The sequence below is a fragment of the Cavia porcellus genome, unplaced genomic scaffold, assembly GCF_034190915.1.
Source record: "Cavia porcellus strain 051 isolate PalLab524CR breed Dunkin Hartley unplaced genomic scaffold, mCavPor4.1 scaffold_31, whole genome shotgun sequence".
NCBI lineage: Eukaryota > Metazoa > Chordata > Mammalia > Rodentia > Caviidae > Cavia > Cavia porcellus.
In genome coordinates, this window is record NW_026947514.1 from 494,898 (window position 1) to 512,772 (window position 17,875).

At 38.3% G+C, this 17,875-nt stretch overlaps 2 protein-coding genes across 5 annotated transcripts in view; one reads left to right on the forward strand and one right to left on the reverse strand.

Annotated features, from left to right (window-relative positions):
• Nucleotides 1–17,875, forward strand: part of Brf1 (BRF1 RNA polymerase III transcription initiation factor subunit) — a 74,123-nt gene that overhangs the window by 14,403 nt on the left and 41,845 nt on the right. The gene's annotated exons all lie outside the window — the stretch shown is intronic.
• Btbd6 (BTB domain containing 6) overlaps nucleotides 1,847–17,875 on the reverse strand; it is a 32,081-nt gene continuing 16,052 nt past the window's right edge. The window contains exon 3 of the mRNA XM_063241055.1: nucleotides 1,847–6,922. Within this exon, the coding sequence (XP_063097125.1) occupies nucleotides 6,847–6,922 (76 nt within the window). The 3' untranslated portion in view covers nucleotides 1,847–6,846. The remainder of the gene's footprint in view (nucleotides 6,923–17,875) is intronic.

Sequence of the window (17,875 nt, forward strand, 5' to 3'; positions counted from 1 at the left end):
ATACTGAGCTACACACCAGCCTACATGGTTTATTTATTTATTTATTTATTTATTTATTTTTTTGTCTTTTTCCTTTTTATCGGTACCAGGGATCGAACTCATGACTGCCTGCTTGCAAGGCAGGCGCTTATGCCGCTGAGCTAAATCCCCAGCCCCCATGGTTTATTTATTTTAAAGATGTCTTGGTTGCGTCCAACTCTTAGCAGTTTTGAAGAAAGCTGCTATAAACATCTGTGTGCAGGGAAATAATGAGCATTGTGGTTTGGGGCGAAAGTATATACAGTTCCATAAGAAACTGCCAGGGTGCCTTGGGAGGTGCTTTACCACCTGCAGTGCAGGGTTCTGTTGCTGCATGTCCTCTCTAGTATTCCAGTTGTCTTTTTGCTGGATTTTGGCCATTCCAGAATGTCCTTGAAGTGCATCAGGCTTTTTATTGCTGTTTAATGTTCATGATGTGAATCTATACATTTACTTGTCTATTTCCCTGGGTGCCTTTGGTACTGTTTTCAGCCACCCATTTCCTGTGCAGTCTCCTGGTGGACACAGGACTCCCTTTTCTTGGACACACAATTGCAAATGAGGGTTTTGGCTTGCTCTGTGGTGTTTGCTCATTATTAATGGTCAAGGTAAGGATCTTTTCCATCCTGGCTATAGATTCACCCTTGTGCCAGCACACAGTGCTGAGGGCTCTGCCAGCTCTGGGTCCGTGTAACCCCTTAGCACTCACTGTGAATTGTTTCGACCACTTATGCTGTGCTAACCATCATGTGTGTGTGAAATGCTTGCTCTTCTTTTATACATATTTGTTTTTTTAATGGGGTTATCTTTTTTATTTGTAGAAGTCTATTATATGTTTGAGTCAGAGTCTTTTTTTGTTTTTTGAGATAGGGTCTCTGTATGTAGTTCAGGCTGCTGTTGAACTCAATACTGTGTTTTCCAAAACAATGAGATCTGGCTGGAAAATAAATCCTGATTTTTCAGGGTGCTTGTAATATAAGCACTGCCCCCAAAAGTAAGACCTGCTTAAGATCATCAGCCAGATGGACACATCTCTATCCGTTGCAATAATGACGGATATACTGAATTATAAAATAATATTAATAATGTTAATATAATTAAATATAAATAAATATTGACATATAATTAAATACAAATTAATGTTATTGACATTAATAGTTAAAATAAATAATACAAATTGTGATAAGTATTTGTAAATACCGAATTGGGCGCCTGTGGACAAGTGGTAAATGCCTATGTAAACAGATTAACTTGAGACTGACTGCTGAATGACTGATCAGAATACACACAGGCATGAATAACATGGATACTTCATAACAAAGGAACATGTGTGTGTCTAATATGAATCTTTGTAATTCAGTATGTCTTGTGTTGCAACAGACATACTTAATACAGTTGTGTGAAATAAAGGCATGTTTTCTGAATTTGAGTCTTCAACTTTTTGTCGCTTGTGTATGGACTATTCTTCTCAGCTGTCATCATTTTTGCTGCCACCCCTGTCCCAGAAGCCTTCAGTGAACGCTGGATTTAGTGGAAACTGTGAAGCCTGGGCCGCAGGAGGCTGTGGGGGGAAGAATCCGTGGGATGGAATCGCGCACAACTGCCCAGAGAACCAGGGCCTGTGGAAGGAGCGGCTGTGGCTGGATGGGAAAGACTGGGGCGAGGCTTTCAGGAAAGGCAGCCACAGAACCTCAGGTGGAATTCAAGGTTCGGAGAGTTAGGGGACTGGTTTTTTTTTTTTTTTGTTTTGTTTTGTTTTTAATTTAAGGAGGAGAAAAATAAAGGGTACAAATTATACAGAATTTCAGAAAAAATAAACAGTAGGAAATCACTAGTTAATAGATTAGATATTGTCATTTTAGAAATAGTTGTTCAAGTTACAAAATTAAAGCATATACAGTGGACATTCAAACAGTGAGACTGCAAACAGTTCTGTCCAGTGATCCAACAAAATTCAGTAACATGGTTATCTATCTTATATACTTAAATATACATGGAGTTATATCTTTTAGAGCACTTTTTTTTCCTCTCTTTTGTACAATGACAATTACACATTTTGGGTTTTATTACTCCCACAGTTCTTATTACTTTTTTTGACGAGAATACAACCAAATGTGACATAACAAAACAGTTAGTCAAATCAAAAGGATGGACATAATACATAATGTAAAAACAAAATACAAGGTGATCAACAATGGTTACCATAATGCCTCTTGCTATCTTAAAAAGAATTGCCTATATCATCAGTTATAATAAAATTGAACAAAACAGTAAAGAACAAAAGCTATAAAACCAAAACATTGGAGACATTACAGGACTTCAGAATGGGCATCATAGTGAATCTTATTGTCTTCACAGTAGTTGCCTATACTCTCAAAGTTGGTACTATCAAGCAAAACAGAATAGAGGAAAATCAGTCAAAACAAGATGGTGAGAGCAATAGAGGGTTTCAAATCAAGTTAATAGGAAATCAAAAAAGTTACTATAATATATTCTGCTATTTTTTATTTTTTCCCTTAATTAAAAAGATAAAAATAAAAAGGTAAATAATTAAAAAAGGAGATTGAGATAAAAGAGGACATAACAAAACAGCACAGGTCAGAACATAAACATTTAAGCAAAATAGTGTTTCACCACAAGATATCCTGACATAAAAATAGTTACCATAGTGTCTCCTTCCTTGAAATCTCTGAGTATAACTTTGTATACTGTAGCATAAAACCATTCAAGAGAATGACAGTATTACAGGGTATTTAGAACCAACTAACAGAAAATGAACAATAGTTTCTGTATAATTTCCTTGTCTATAAAAGTTTTTGTTTATATTATCACATATAAAATCCAATAAGATATAACATGTTAAGACCGATGGAGACAGAAGAACAAAAGCTTGATGGGACTTCAAAACAAGATGTTATTAAATCAGCACTAGCTATTATGATGTCCTGTTTTTTCCAAAATAGCTATTCCTACCATCCAACCTTCTCTGCCTTATTTCTGTTGAGCTCCTTTTCTGTCATTAGTTGTCAGTTTGTCTTCTTCATTTCGCTTTCTGCTCCATTCATTGTGGCCTCTCTGCCACTGTTTCTGGAATCTTGGTATTTTTCTTTTTTAGAATGTTCTGCAGTATCCTCTGTAGAGTTGAATTGGTGGTTGCAAATTCTCTTAGTTCCTCTTTATCCTGGAAGCACCTTGTTTTCCATCAATTTCTAGGGACAGTTGTGCAGGATATATCAATCTTGGCTGGAGGTTATTTTCTTTTTTTTTTTTTTTTTGTCTTTTTCATTTTTATCGGTACCAGGGATCGAACTCACGACTGCCTGCTCGCAAGGCAGGCGCAGGAGGTTATTTTCTTTCAAAGCTTGAATTATTTCCCCCCACGCTCTTTGTGATTTGATGGTTTGTGCTGAGAAGTCTGCTGTAATTCTGATGGGTGTTCCCTTGATCTGTTTCTTGTCTCTGATGGCTTTTAATATTCTGTTCTTATATTGGATTTCTGGAATTTTGATTATTATGTACCTGGGTTTGGGTTGTAGGTGGCTGGAGTCCTGTATGCCTCATACATCTGAGTATCTTTACCTTTTGCTAAATTAGGGAAATTCTCCTGGATTATTTCTGTAAATAGCCTTTGTAGTTCATTTGTTTGTGTCCCTACTTCTTCTTTTACGTTCTTAATTCTTAAGTTATAGATCCTCTTATCGTCTTCTAGTCTTTGTATTATTGCTGTTTGTTTCTTTGTTATTTTTAAGAAGTTTTTCATTTCATGCTCCCACATTACAAATCTGTCCTCCAGTTCAGATAATCTATCCTTAATTTCTTTCAAGCTGTTATGCCAGCTTTCAATAGAGTTTTTAGTTTCCTGGTACTCTCTTTGAACCTGCTTCACGTATTCTATGTTTTCTCTATTTTCTCCATCAAACAGTTCTACCCTTTTTTTCTTTTCTTCCATTCCACCATCTGTTTTTTCTTGGGTGGTGCTTAGCATTTTTCTCTAACTATTCTACTTATATCTTGCTTTACTTCGTTAAATACTTCACTTTTGAACTGTCTATGAGGCTCTGGAGATAATTGCTTTATGTCTATTGGTGCCATGTCTGATACTGCATGTTTTCTGTCCTCATTCTCCTTTGCATTTACCCTTCCTGGATCAGTATTCTCAGGATTGGGGGCCAAAGACCCTTTCTTGTTGCCTCCTCTTCTCATAGTTTTTGTTCCTTCCATACAGGCATATATAGGAGGCCCAGTTTCTTTCTTTGTTGGTTACAATTTGTTTGAATCTGCTGGCTAGGTGTTCCCGCCCACTGCAGTGTACTAGGGAGACACAGACCGGGGCAGCATATGTTGGGCCCACCCCTCCAGGTCAACCTACTGAAGGCTTCACTGCTAGGGTGCACTGCCAGTCGCTGGGACCTGGTTTGGGCTAGCCTATTGGGTCTTAGTCTGCCATGTCACCTAGACCAAGCACTCCCCACCAATCCCGCTTGAGAGGGGAATATGCGACTGAAGTCACTGTAGCGTCCTGTTCCGGCTAGTCTGCCTGGTCCCAGAATGTCCTCTGTTGGAGCCTCCTAGTCTATGGAAGGGTCCCTGTTTCTCTCACTCACTGCAGATCGATGCAGGGCTCCCCGCCAGTCCTGCTCTTGACTCCGCCGATTCCCACTTTCAGAGCTTTCGCATCTCTGTCCCTGTCAGCCAATTCAGACGCAGCAGCAGCAGCGGCAGGAAATTCAAAACATGCTTTCCAGAGGCGCAGGTTCCAGCTTTGCTGCTGAGATTTTATCTGTTCCGGTTATAGCACTGGGATTGCATTCCTGGGTCAGCAGGGTATATGTCCCCTTGCTTAGGACTCCTCACACCGCACCATTCCTGGATTCTAAGCTGGCTATCTCAGAGAGCCTCCATAGCTGCTGTTATCTATCCACCATGTTCTCCCAGAAGCTCGAGTTAGGAAACTGTTACAGAAGATGATGTGACTGTATTTGGATGTGTGGATTTCTGTACGTGAATAAGTAGATTTTTTTGTACATCAGTAAATGTAGATTTTTTTGTACATAAGTAAATTTTTTTGTACATCAGTAGACTGTTGTACATGAAAAAATAAGATATCCCCAGAAAATAAGCCCTATTGCATCTTTTTGGAGCAAGAATTAATGTAAGACTTATTTTCAGGAAAAGGTGGTATGTATCCCAGGCTGGCCTCAGACTCCTGAATGTTGGAATTACAGGTGTTCTCTATCACACCTGGCACAGGCCTCTTTTTGGATGTACTTATTTTGTTGGACTTTTCCCAAGTCTGTATTCTTTTGTTTTCACTTTCTTACTATTGCCCTTAATTATTCGATTTATTTATTTTTAAATTTTGGATCTTTTAAGAGAGGGGCTCACTTTGTAGTTCAGAATGGCATTGAACTCACTATGTAGCCTAGGATGACTTCAGACTCTTGGTAATCTTTCTGCCTCAGCCTCCTGAGTGCTGGGGTTATAGGCATATACCACCCTGCCCAGCAAGAGATTTCTTAATTTTAATAAGGTCCTAATCTGCCAGTTATTTATAGGGTTTTGAGACTTTGAAGTTATTCTCCTGGGTTTTAATCTGAAGAAAATTTTGTTTTAAAATTCACATTTAGGTCTATGTAAGCCTGGCTATCTTTGAAATCCCCTAGGCTGGCCTCAGACTCATCATGATCTTCCTGCTTTAGTTTCCTGAGGACTGGCATTTCAGACATGCACCCCTATGCTCAGCTGAAGCTAGTTCTTATGTATGGTGGGAAGCAGAGTTGAATGTTCGTTGTCTTCAGTGTGAATATCCAGCCCCTAGAACTTTTTTTTGTTTTGTTTTGTTTTCCAGTACTGGGGATTGAACTCATGACCTTGCCAGGCAGGCGCTTATGCCGCTGCCGAGCCCTAGGTCATTTAACAGGAACACCATCCTTCCACTGTGTGGCCTTGGCCAAAGTGGGTCTGTCTGCCCTCGGGTGCCTTCTTGTCTGGATCACTTACTGTGCTCTTTCCTTCATAGGTCTTGAAGTCTGGCAGTAGATGTTTCTCTCTTCTACTGTTCTTTGACACTGTCTTTACTATTCTGGTTCCTTTGCATGTCAACATAGATTGAATGTAAAATCAGCTGTTGATTTTTCTAAGGAAAACCTGCCCAGATTGGGTTAGGATTACATTGAGTCTATAGATCCAGTTGAGATGGTAACCTACGAGGTATAATAATTTTGTGAGTTCCTCCAGATTAATAGTCATTTTGTCTGTGATTAGATTTTATTATTTTGAAGGTAGTAAAATACAACAGAACAAGATGGAACAAAGCTAATTGAGACAGTATTCTGAAATGAGTACAGAACTTCATAGCAGGTTACCGGGATAACAGTAATAGGTACAATTATCTTCACAGTAGTTGTTCTTTCAATCAGGTATAGCAAAATCAAACAAAATACAGAACATTATAGAACTTATCAAAGCAGAATATTTAATAGAGCAATACCATTAATCAGTACAAAGCAAAACAGTGATAAAATATTTGCCTTCAAAGAGATGGTAGAAGAAAATCCCCCTTATTTGCTACATTGCATATAGTCAACCTGCCAAGAGATACTCAGATCTCTGGCTCCCATTTGCTAGCAGGGGAGGGGGCGGGGGTGGCAGGGGATAAGATCTTTGATTCTCAGTCCACACACTGGTAGAGGCTCATGGCTGCATACCAGGGATGTGAGCTGGTTGCTTGGTTTCCCAGCGCCCTAAGTTCCAGCACGGTGCAGATCTTGGGAGACGCTGGGTGGTTCTTGCCCTGCTGCGGCCGCAGCTTGCCTGAGCCACAGCCACTTACCAGGGAGGTGAGCTGGTTGCTTGGTTTCCCAGTGTTTTAAGTTCCAACATGGCGCAGATCTTGGGAGATACTCTGTGAATAGATTTTATTCTTTATGTTTATTTTCAGTGCTCAGCTGAGGATTTAGCTCAGTGGCATAAGCCTGCCTGGCAAGGACAAGGTTGTGAATTTGATCCCTAGGATTCAAATTTTTGTATTTGTCTCCCCCTCCCCATAAAAAAAGGCTACTGTGATATTTTCAGTGCTTGTTACCTTTTTTACTGTTCTTTGCTACTCTCTTTTTTTTGTCTTTTTTTCATTTTTACTGATACCGGGGGTCTACTGCCTGCTTGCAAGGCAGGTACTTATGCCGCTGAGCTAAATCCCCAGCCCCTGTTCTTTGCTACTGTCAAACAGTGGTGAATAGAAGTGGTAGGGGTGGATAGTCTTGTCTCATTCCTGACCGCCATTGTAAAATTGTTAATTATTTTGCTATGAGGACTGATGTTATTAAGCATGTTGTCACATGCATTTCTTTTTTAATTTGATTTTAATTTAATATAATTTTAAGTTTTTATGTAGTTCAGGCTGGTCTTGAACTCATTATGTAATCTAGAATGGTTTCATACAGCAGTCCTCTTGCCTCAGCTTCCTGAGTACTGGGATTACAGATATGTGCAGTCATGCTCTACTTTGTCATGTGTATCTTTGTACGTAGGTGATTCATCAGTTTTTTCTGTTTATCTTGTAGATATGATAAGTTCCATTGGTTGATTTTGTGAATCTTAACGCCACCATCATGTTTGGTGTAAGCCCCACTGGACCGTGCCACATAACTTTCTTATACATCCTCCCCGGAGGTTCTTTTCCTCCTTTCTGTCTTAGAGGATACATTGTTGGTATACAGGAACCTTACTGACTTTTGTATCCTGCTACCTTTCTGACTTTGTTAATTCTAAGAGTCTTGTGGAGTTTTTTAAATTCTGTGTATATGATCATGTCATCTGTGAGTCAGGATGGTTTGACTTCTCCCTTTCCCATACACAGCCCTTGTATTTCTTTCTCTTGTCTGATTGGTCTGGCTAAAGTTTTTAGGATGATACTTGTAATGCCTGGACATGGATGGCAAACTACAGCTCTGTTGGAAAATGTAGCTCCCAGCTATTGTCAACTCAGCATCAGTAAAGAATTAATGAAGCCTAGTTTAAACAAAAAGATGATTTGTTTGAAGATGGAGAAAAAGGGGGAAGACAGGGATGATAGGTAATTTCAAGTGGGGAACACTTAAAAGCTATATACTTGTGGGGTCTTCTCTGCAGATTCTTTTATTGGGTTTCTTTTCTCTGGGCTCCTGGAATCTGATTGGCTCCTTGACTGTTTTTGATCCCCCCACTGGATTTCTTCCATCATGTGACCTTTCCTGTTGTCTCCTGTAGGCTAGGATTTATGAGTTAGAGAGTTTAAAGGTAAGTAGTTTAGGTTTAAGGATTGAGTAAAGAGTTTATGCTACTAGGGACCTCCCTAAGTTTAGTTTCTTTGCTTTTGTCTTTCTGATTGCTCAAATCTAGCTGCCTTTGTCTTTCTGATTGTTTTTCCCTATGTATGAAGACCCCTGTCCCTACCTACTGAATAGGAGTGCTGAGAATGGACACCCTTGTCTTGTTCCTGGATTTATTTATTTATTATTATTATTATTTTTTGTCTTTTTCCTTTTTATTGGTACCGGGGATTGAACTCATGACTGCGTGCTTACAAGGCAGGCGCTTATGCCGCTGAGCTAAATCCCCAGCCCCTTGTTCCTGAATTTAAAGGAAAAGCTTTCAGTTTTTCCCCCGAGTTAGTGTGATGTGGGCAGTTTGTCATAAATAGCTTTTGTTAGTTTGAGCTGAGGTTCCTCTATACCTTTTTTGCTGTTGTCTTTTTGAGACAGGGTCTGACTATGCAGTTAAGGTTGGCCTTGAGCTGACTTTGTAGACCAGGCTGGTTTCCAACTCACAATCAATAATCTTCCTGTCTCAGCCTCTTGAGTGCTGGGGTTCCAGGTGTGTGCCATCATACTCAGCCCTCCGCACCTACTTTTGTCAGGTTTTTTAAAAAATCATGAATGAATGGATGTTGGATTTTGTCAAAGGCTTTTTTGAATCTCTTCAGGTGATCATATGATTTTTGTTCCTGCTTATGTTTATTTTGAGGTATATATTATGTTTATTGGTTTGTGTATGTTGAACCATGCTTCCAACCATCCCAGAGATAAATTGATTTTTTTCTTCTGATTTGTTACATTGTTACATTTGTTACAGATGATTTTTTTCCTTCTGATTTGTTACATTCTATTTGTTGGTATCTTATTGAGGATTATTGCATTTATGTTTGTTAAGGAGATTGGTCTATAATTTTCTTTTTGTCTTTTTAAGACGGGATTTTGCTATGCAGTGCAGGCTGGCTTTGAACTCACTTTGTAAACTAGACTGCCCTGGAACATCCTTTTGCCTCAATTTCCGGAGTTTCCGGAAGTGCTGGGGTTACAGGTGTGTGCCACTACATGAGTTCTTTCTTACGTTCTTGTCTGATTTTGGTGCCAGATTAATGCTAACTTCCAGGAATAAATTTGGTAGTGCTCCTTACCTTTGTATTTTATGGAAAAGTTTGAGGAATATCGATGCTAGATTTTTCCTGAAGTTCTGATAGAGTTTTGCAGTAAATCTTACCAGGTCCTGGGCTTTTCTTGGTAGAGATTTTTTTTGTTGTTGTTGTTCTTTTTCCTTTTTATCGGTACTGGGGATCGAACTCATGACTGCCTGCTTGTAAGGCAGGCGCTTATGCTGCTGAGCTAAATCCCCAGCCCCTTGGTAGAGATTTTATATTATTTTGTTTTATTTTTGGTACTGGGAATCGAACTCAGGATCTTGCACTTACCAGACAGGTACTTACGCCCTGGAGTTATATCCATAGCCCAGTTAAGAATTTTTATTACTGGGGCTGGGGATTTAGCTTAGTGGCATAAGCACCTGCCTTGTAAGCGCGTAGTCATGAGTTCGATCCCTGGTACTGATTAAAAAAAAAAAAAGAATTTTTATTACTGCTTCTGTTTCACTGCCTGTTATTGGTCTATTGAGGTTTTTTATGTGTGCGTGGTTCAATTTTGGAATTCATGTGTATTTAGAAATTTCTCTTACTTTTAGGTTCTCTAATTTATTAGAATATATTTTTTTCAAGTCCATTTTATTTCAAAGAAAAAAGAAGAAAAAAATAAAAACAAAATTTCAAAGCATCAAGAGGCAACAGTGGTACATACATTGCACATTGTCATTCCTAAATCACTCACCTGGAGCACAAGACATTGGCATTCAATTATTAGAACAACCCCAGCACAAACCTTTCTCTTTAGTGAATTCAGAGAAATCAATAGTATAACTGCCTTAACTTTGGTTTTTAACTTTTTTAAAATATTTTTTTTATCGGTACCAGGGATCGAACTCATGACCACGTATGTGCTTGCAAGGCAGGCGCTTACGCCGCTGAGCTAAATCCCTAGCCCTTAACTTTTTTTTTGTCTTTTTCCTTTTTTATATCGGTACCAGGCATCGAACTCACGACTGCCTGCTTGCAAGGCAGGCGCTTATGCCGCTGAGCTAAACCCCCAGCCCCCTTAACTTTTTTATATACATATACATATATGCACATATACATACGTTATTTTAGCTTCTCACACTAGTGACACAAAAAAATGTTCAGACATATGCCTTATTTCACTAATGAGTGTGATCTCATTTGTAAAATATGTTTTTCAAATAGTCTCATTTATTTGTTTTGGGTTTTTTAGGCAGAGTGTCCCTATGTAGTCAAGCTGGCCTTGAACTCACTATGGAGCCAGCCTCCCCTCAAACTCATTGGCAGTCCTCTTGACTCAGCCTCTTGAGTGCTGAGATCACAGGGGTACACCAACACACCCGACTTTGGAGTAGTTTCTTTCAGTCATCCAGATTTCATTGGTGTCCATTATGGTTATATCTTCTTCACTTCTTTTTTCCTTTTTTGGGGGGTTTTTTTGGGTCTTTTTCATTTTTATCGGTACCAGGGATCGAACTCGCGACTGTCTGCTTGCAAGGCAGGCGCTTATGCCGCTGAGCTAAATCCCCAGCCCCCCTTCTTCACTTCTAATTGCACTCACGTAGATTTCTTTCTTTTTCTCTTTCTTTATTTTTTTGCTAAGTTTGGCTGAGTTTACCGGTTTTGTTTACGTTTTCAGAGAATCCGCTCTCCATGCATATTTTTTGATACAGTGGTGATTAAAGACCTCCAAATACAATGAAGAGAAATATTATAACTCCCAATCTAATAGATATCCCATACACGAGTTCATGTTCCCCCAAAATGAAGAATGAATTTTAAGGAACAGTGAAGTTAAGAGTAGGAAACATTGGCTAGGTGTGGTGGTGCATGCCTGTCATCCCAGCACTGGGAGGCTGAGGCAGGAGGATCACTGTGAATTCAAGGCCAGCCTGAACTAGACGCGTCTCAAAATAAACAAATGAGCAGGAAATATTTATTGAGGGAAACAGCTTTTGTCTAAGAGAAACAGAAGGGGACCAGAAAAGTGGTTTACCCTGAGCCCATTTCTCAAAGGAAGTTTTATAGAGCAAAATCACAAGGTAGGACCAAGTCATGAAGTAGGTGTAAGGGAGACAAAACTATGTTCAATAAAATTACAAATATAGTTGCTTAGGTAATATTGGTCCAGTGGAAAATCACAAGGTGGGACAATAGAACTATGATCAACTAAAAGGGTTACAAGTATGGTCCCTTAGGTAGTACTGAAAGAAAAGGACTCTTCCTGGAAAGGATGAATTCAAGGTCTTGGTCTCCCACCTAGGTTGTCAGTCGTTCCTGTTTATCCTTGGAGAGGTAGGTGTAGTCGCTCATCTTTGTTCTGAGGCTTTGCTCACAGTTGTGTTACAGTCTTACCTTCTGCACTGACTCCTTACAGGGCCCACCTCTATCTGACTGCCTGTCACGTTTCTACCTAACTAGCTGTCTGTAGTATTTCAGATTGCTTTTTAGTGTCAAGTTCATTAATTTCCACTATGACATTCATAATTTTTTCTGTAACTTTCAGATTTGGGTTGTTCTTTTTTTTCTATGACTTGAGACTCATCACTAGGTTATTTATTTGGGATTAATCTTTTTTTAATGTGTGTATTCCCAGCTATAAATTTATCTCTTAGAACTGCTTTCAATGTATCTTATAGATTTTGATATGTTTCCATTGTCAGTTGGTTCTAGAAACTTTTTATTTCTTCCCTCATCTGTAGTTAGTTTGCTCAGCATTGTGGTTTAACTCTGATATTTTTTTGTTGATTTTTGTCAAGTTGAGCTGTATAATTGTGATAATGAGATATTGAAGTCACCCACTATGATTGTACCAGTCTGCATTCCCACCCACAGTGCAGAAGAGTTCCTTTTTCCCCATAGCCCCTCCAGCCATTGTTTCTGGGGTAAGGTGGAATTTGGTGATGTTTTAATTTGCATCTCTCAAATCACCAGTAATGCTGAACATTTTTTCATGTTTATTTGCTGTTTGTATTTCTTCATCTGAGAAGTATGTGTTCATCTCAGATGCCCATTTTTGGATTGGGTCTTTAATCTGGTAGAACTGATATTTTTTGAGTTCTTTGTAAGTTCTAAATAGTAATCATTTGTCTGAGGTGCCACTGGCAAACATTTTCTTGCACGTGGTGGGTTGCCTCTTTGTTCTGTTAGTGGTTTCTCTTCCTGTGCTAAAGCTTTTCAATAGGATGAGATCCCAGGTGTAGATTTTTTGGGATAGTTCCTGTGCAATTGGGGTTTTGTTCATAAAGTCTTTGCCTACACCAATGTCTTCAAGAGTTTTACCTGCTCTATCTTGCAGCAGATTTAATGTTTCTGTTTTAATATTAAGTTCTTTAACCCATTCTAATTTTAGCTTAGGACATGGTGAAACATAAGGGTTCAGTTTTAATCTTTGGCATATGTGGATCCAGTTTTTCCAGCACCATTTATTTATGTATTTATTTATGTACTGGGAATCAAACTCAGGACCTCGCACTTGCCAGGCAAGTGCTTGTGTCACTGAGCTATATCCCTGGCATCCATCACCATTTATTAAAGAGGCTATCTTTCTTCCAGTGAATGTGTTTGGCACCTTTGTCAAAAATAAGGTGGCTTAGTGTGTCTGGAGTTGTTTCTGCATCTTGTAATCTGTTGCATTGATCTTAGGGTCTAGTTTTGTTTTGTTTTGCCAGTACCACATTGTTTTTTTTTTTATCACAGTAGCTTTATAGTATAATTTCAAGTCAGGGATTGTGATGCCCCCTGTCTTGTCTTTGTTGACCAGGACTGCCTTTGCTATTCTAGGTCTCTTGTGATTCCAGATGAATTTTAGGATTGTTTTTTCTAATTCTGTGAGATATGCTATTGGAATTTTTGAGATTGCATTGAATCGGTGTAACAGTTTTGGAAGTATAGCCATTTTCACTATATTATTCTTCTTACCCAAGAGAATGGAATCTCTGTTTTCTTTTTCTTTCTTTCTTTCTTTCTTTCTTTCTTTCTTTCTTTCTTTCTTTCGTGTTCTTTCTCTCTTTCTCTCTGTTTCTCCTCTCTCTCTCTCAGGGATCAGACTCATGAACTTGCATGAGCTTGCACTTGACAGGCAAATGCTTGTGCTGCTGAGCTAAATCCCCAGCCCTTCCATTTTCGAATATCCTCTTCAATCTCCTTTTTCAGAGTACTGTAGTTTTCAATATAGAGGTCTTTTACATTCTTTGTTAGATTGATTCCTAGGTATTTCATTTTTTTGGATGCTATTGTGAAAGGTGTTGTTTCTCTAATTTCTCAGTGAGTTTGTTCTTTGTGTACAGGAAGGCTATTGAGTTTTGGAGTTGATTTTGTGTCTAGCTACATTACTGAATTGGCTCAATAAATTTAGTAGTCTTTTGGTGGAGTTTTTGGAGTGTTCTATGTAGAGTATCATGTCATCTTGCAAATAACAATAGTTTTAACTTCTTCCTTTCCTATCTTTATTCCTTTTCTTTTTCTTGTCTAATTGCTCCAGCTAAAGTTTCTACGACTATGTTGAATAAGAGTGGAAACAATGGACGTCCTTGTCTTGTTCCTGATTTTAGAGATATAAAGCTTTTGTCCATTTAGTATCATGTTGGCTATTGGTTTCTCATAGATCACTTTTATCAGATTGACCATCTATTCCAATTTTTTGTAGGGTTTATATCATAAATGGAGCTAAACTTTGTCAAAAGCTTTTTCTGCATCTGTTGAGACGATAATATGATTTTTGTCCTTGGCTCTGTTAATATGGATTACATTTATGGACTTATATATATCAAACCATCTCTGTATGCCAGGGGATGGATCCTACTTGATTATGGTGTACAATCTTCTTGATGAGTTACTTCATACTGTTTGCCAGTATCTTAGTAAAGATTTTTACATCATGTTCATTAGGGAAATTGGCCTGTAATTCTCTTTCTTAGTTGGGTTGTTCTCTGGTTTTGGTATCAGGGTAATGCTTGCTTCCAGGAATGAATTTGGGAATATTGCTTCCCCTTCAATTTCATTAATGGATTTGAGAAGTAGTGGTGTTAGGTTTTCATTAAATTTATTGTAGAATTAATTCAGCAGTGAATCCATCAGGGCATGGGCTTTTCTTTGTTGATAGTTTTTAATTACATCTGTGATTTCTTTTATTGATATTGGTTTATTTAGGATTTTCATATCTTTTTGATTCAGCTTTGGTAATTCATATGTATCTAGGTACACCTAGATATCTGTCCATTTCTTCTGTGTTTTCCATTTTATTAGAATATAAGTTTTCCAAGTAGATGTAGGTGGTCTGGATTTTCTCAGGTTCTATGGTGACTTCATGCTTTTCATTCCTAATTGGATGCATTTGAGTCTTTTCTTTCCTTTTTTGATAGAGTTGGATAAGACTTAATTTTACTTAATCTTTCAGAGAACCTCTTCATTGGTGCTTTGTATTTTTTTTTTTTTTTAGTCTCCAGTGTGTTAATTTCTGCTCTGATCTTTATAATTTCCTCTGTCATGAGCTTTCGGCCTGCTCATCTTTTTCTAGAAGTTTCAGGTTCAGCATTAAGTTGTTTATATGTGCTTGCTCTGTTTTCCTGATACGGGTATTTACTACTATAAATCTCCCTCTTAAGACTGCTTTCACGTGTTCCACAGGTTCCAGTAATGTATTGTTGTTATCATTCAACTGGAAAAACTGTCTAATTTCTTCTTTAATTTGATATGACACCCATTTGTTGTTCAGTAGCATGCTATTTAATTTGCACATGTTTATGAAGTTCTTATGGTTTCCTTTGGCATGGATTTCCACTTTCATAGCAGTATGGTCTGATGGTATGAATGACATAATTTCAGTTCCTTTGCATTTACTTAAGCATGTACTATGAGCCAGTATGTGGTTTATTTTTGAGAATGTCCCATGTGCAGCTGAGAAAAATGTGTATTCTGATGTTGTGGGGTAGAACACTGTATAGACATCTACTAAGTCCATTTGCTCAAAAGTTTGTTTTAGTTCTACTATCTCATTGTCGATTTTTTGTCTAGTTGGTCATCTTTTTGTGACAGTAGGGTATTGAAGTCTCTCAGTACAATTGCATTAGGGCTTACTTGAATTTTCATATCCATTAGTATTTGTTTTATATAGTTGGGTGTACTGGTATTTGTTGTCTATATATTTATGAGTGTGATCTCTTCCTCTTAGATTGTTCTCTTTATGAGAATGTAGTAGCCTTCTTTATCTTTCTTAATCAGCCGTGGCTTGAAATTCACTTTGTCTGCAAATAGAATAGCTACTTATGCTTTTTTCTGGGTTCCTGTCACATGGAGTATTGTTTTTTGCTGTGACCCAATGTGGCTCTTCAGGTTCTTGAAGTTAAGGAGAATGAGAAATATAAAAACAAAGCTGGGGTCAGGTGGAGCCCTTATCCTCCTGATGGGAGGAAAGGACCTGCTCTACTAGTGCAGCATGTTTATTTGTATTCTCCAAAGAAGAATGTCAATTTCAAACCCATTGCCTAGCAACTTGTTTGCCTGGCAGGCCTGGCCCCTTGTCTTCCTGGCCTTGGAACCACTTATTTAGGAAGTTTGTTTTGGTCTGTCTGTTTTTTATGGGCTGGCCTCCCTATTTCCTGTACATGTGATCAATCTCCAGCTTCAAACAGCTCCTTACAGTTTTTCATCCTTTGACTTTCAGTCTGTGAATTTCTTTTTTTAATTAAATATGTTTCTTGTATGCAGCATATTGTTGGATTTTGCTTCTTGATCCATTCTACCAGTCTGTGTCTTTTGATTGGTTAATTGAGATCATTAACATTGATGATTATAACTGACATGTATTGACTTGTCCTTGTCAGGTTATTTTCCTGTTGCTGGCAGCCCCTCTAATTGTTTGCCTTTTCTGGTGGATTCCTTCTCTTGGGGTTCATGGAGTTGTAGTCCTTATTATCTCTTTCTAGAATGTCCTTAACATTTTCAAGTGCTAGTTTGGTGGTCATAAATTTCCTCAGATGTTCTGTGTCATGGAAGTATCTTTCTTCTCCATCAATTTTGAAAGATGTTTTTGTGGGGTACATCAATCTGGGCTGAAAGTTGTTTTCCTTAGAACTTGGAATTCTTCACTCCAAGCTCTCCTTGACTTAAGAGTTTGTGCTGAGAAGTCAGCTGCGATTCTGATGGGCTTTCCTTTATAGGTGATCTGTTTTCTTTTCTCTAACAGCTTTTAAGATTTATTCTTGTGTTGAATTTCTGGAATCTTGACTATGGTATGTTTGGCTATAGATTTTTTTTTTTTTTTTTTTTTTTTTTTTTTGGTTGTGGCTAAATGGAGATCTGCATGCCTCATTTCTCTTCATGTCAAATTCTTTTTCTTTACCAGCAAAGTTTTCTGCCATGAAATCATATGAGGTATCTCCTGCTTTTTTCATTGACTCCAGCCAACCTTAAGTTAGTCTTCTTTGTCTCATCTAGCAGCTGCTGGATTGATTTCTCATGACCCTTTGCTATTTTTGAGAAATCTTTCTTTTCCTGGTCATTAATTGCAAGCCTGTCTTCAGTATCTGAGATCCTGTTTTCACATTGGCCTAATCTGCTTTGAATACTTTCAGTGGAGTTTTTATTCTCCTGGATATCTGCTTGAATCTGCTTTATGGATTCCATTTGTTTTCTGTGCCTGGCTTCTATAATTTGCTTAAGCTTGTCTATTTTTTCGTCTGTGTCTGCTCTAATGTTGCTAAATGTGGTGTGTATTTTGGTAATTTCTAGTTATTTGAGAGATTATTTCTGATTTTATTTTTTCCAGTGCTTCATTCAATTGCTTTGTTGTTACCACTTTAGAGAGGCCTGGTGGGGTGCTTTCAGATGGTCCCACCTCAGTGCCCCCTCAGTTTGCCTTTGGTGAACCAGATGGATGTCTGGGGTTGCATTTTGCTTAAGTGTCTTGTCATTTTGGTTTCTCTTTTTTTAGTTTAATTCCAGAGGTGAGGCTTGTAAATTGCCTATGGAGGGTTGCTTTATTGTTATGCTTAGGACCCTTAGGTGATGGGTATCTCTGAGGTACCTTCCAGCTGTGGCTGGTTTGTGGGTTTTGTGTCTGTTGGAAGATCTTACCTCTTCAGTTTGTGGCCTGGTTCCTGGTTCTTTGGCACTGTGCCATGGTATTTTCTGTGACCCTTAGTCAATCTCAGTCATGGAATACCAAGAGCAACAGCTGTTTAGAACACTTAGGTCAGTTTTGGTTATAGTGGTACCAATAGCATAAAACAGCCTAGAAAATGACAAACTGAGCTAACCCTTAATTTGCCACTTTAATTGTATGAACTAGATTTGTGATTATAAAACAAAATGTAAAATCAAAATTATATGCAGTATATAAGTCCTTAATGTGTCAATTTTGCCCCCAGGGGTTAACATTTAAAATGGGTTAAGGAGAAAAGAGAGAAGTGGAAGAAGAGAAAGAGATTAGCAGTA